At 39.5% G+C, this 1,849-nt stretch overlaps 1 protein-coding gene across 2 annotated transcripts in view; it reads right to left on the bottom strand.

Annotated features, from left to right (window-relative positions):
- LOC106518971 (isocitrate dehydrogenase [NADP], mitochondrial) overlaps nucleotides 1-1,849 on the bottom strand; it is a 14,750-nt gene that overhangs the window by 7,660 nt on the left and 5,241 nt on the right. For both annotated transcript variants that reach the window (XM_014010421.1, XM_014010422.1), the window contains 2 exons: nucleotides 819-910; nucleotides 578-743 (listed from right to left, as the gene is read on the bottom strand). In XM_014010421.1, the coding sequence (XP_013865875.1) occupies nucleotides 578-743; nucleotides 819-910 (258 nt within the window). The remainder of the gene's footprint in view (nucleotides 1-577; nucleotides 744-818; nucleotides 911-1,849) is intronic.

The raw sequence follows: 1,849 nt of genomic DNA, 5'->3' as shown, positions 1-1,849 counted from the left end.
CTTATCTTATCTTATCTTATCTTATCTTATCTTCTTATCTTATCTTATCTTATCTTATCTTATCTTCTTATCTTATCGTATCGTATGGTATCATATTGTATCTTATCTTATCTTACCTTCATATCTTATGCCCATCTAACAGTCATTGTGTCAGATGGGCACATGATATTACATTATATTGATCGCAGACATGTAAACTGAATTGAATTGAAATCATATTGTGACAGACTTTGTGATATCAAGAAATATCAAATCGTCATCCAAACATATTGATGTAATATTGTATCATGATAAAGGTGGTGATTTACACCCCCTAGTGCAGTGCTGCATGTGTGAGAGGATAGTTGTTTTTGTTTTTGACTTAAAGATAGCAGAACTCAATTTTGCGATGCTAATTGCTCTGCTAACGGTTTAAAGTTAGCCAAAACACTGATTCGTTAAACTTCACCGTTAGCGGATTAGCAGAACTGTGCCCACAACTGTAAAGAACCATGAAATGTCAATCAGTAGCTCAAAGTTGGTCAAATCCAGAACAGGTGAAAATGACAGCATGTAATAAACTCAGACTCTGACTTACCTTCAACTCTGGCCTCATCGGGGGTGATCGTGGCGCACTTCACAGCCACGTTGTATTTCTTCGTTGCCAGAGCGGAGTCGATGGTGACCTGGTCGTCCGTCTGGTCTCGGTAAGGCAGACCCAGGTCGAAGTACTTCAGCTCCACGTCCACGTTTGGTAAGATGAGCTGAAAAGGGGTTAACAGGTTATTTGTGTAAAGAAATCAGGATTTATGAGATCTCTTTTTTTTTCTTCAGTCAACCTTCTCTTTGATGAACTCCCAAATGATGCGAGTCATTTCATCTCCGTCCATCTCCACCACCGGCTGGTCCACTTTGATGCGCTTTGTTGAATCTGAAAAAAGTGGTTAGGGGACCATGTAGTTAAAAATGCGCGAAGTAGCAGTGTCAAAATATGTTTGATAAATTGCTGTGGAACTGTTATTGTAATTGAACAAATTCAACTGGTAAATTTAGTAATGTATTTGTAATGTATTTGCTCTAAACTACATGTTAAACTCAAGGCCTGCAGGCCAAATGAGACCCGCCACTGCTTTTTAATTAGCCCGCGAGACCTTCAAAGATATGTTAAAGTCTTAAAATAAGTGATTTACAGCCAGCACTGATCGTAAACTACATCTCCCATAATGCAAATTATTGTACCTGCAAAACGATGGCATCCCACTACTCAGTGGAGGTGCACAGAGTTCAAAGGTAGCCAGCAATGCTGTTAAATAGAGAGAGTCGTACTGGGAATTGGGAATTTCCCACTTACAAGTTGTAAATTTAACCTGGAATGGAATTCTTAGTTGGAAAGTGGGAGAAATCTGACTACAGCATGATCAAAACTCAAGATGTTAGCTGCTACTCACCACAACAGTGAGTAAAACGTTCTTACCTTTACTTTAGTATTTCTGTATTATTCATTTCACATTTTCTCAGTCACACTCAAAGTACGTTTCAGTGTTTATATGAGGATGTGTAAAACTGTTTCTATGCAGGAAATACCATGTAGAGCTCAGTTATTGTTTGTTAGCAGTGCTCGTCCATAGCAATGAGGCGAGAGGCTTTAGTCTAAGTTAATTACAAATGGTCCTTCGAGGGCCACCATAACGTCCTGATGCATCTAAGTAATCCAGGTAAAAAATCAAAAAGAAAAAAATTGTATAGGTCTTCTGGACGGGTTCTTCTCTAATGAAACGACTCCCACCACCCACTGGAACACAAGTTAGGAGTGATCAGGACTCTGTACCACAGAGCAGACAGTGTCCCTACAAACCCAGGAGCCAGGCAG

Source organism: Austrofundulus limnaeus, unplaced genomic scaffold (assembly GCF_001266775.1).
Source record: "Austrofundulus limnaeus strain Quisiro unplaced genomic scaffold, Austrofundulus_limnaeus-1.0 Scaffold69, whole genome shotgun sequence".
In the NCBI taxonomy this organism is placed as follows: Eukaryota; Metazoa; Chordata; class Actinopteri; order Cyprinodontiformes; family Rivulidae; genus Austrofundulus; species Austrofundulus limnaeus.
Note: the sequence above shows the minus strand (reverse complement) of the source record. Positions and strands in the feature narration are given on the sequence as shown.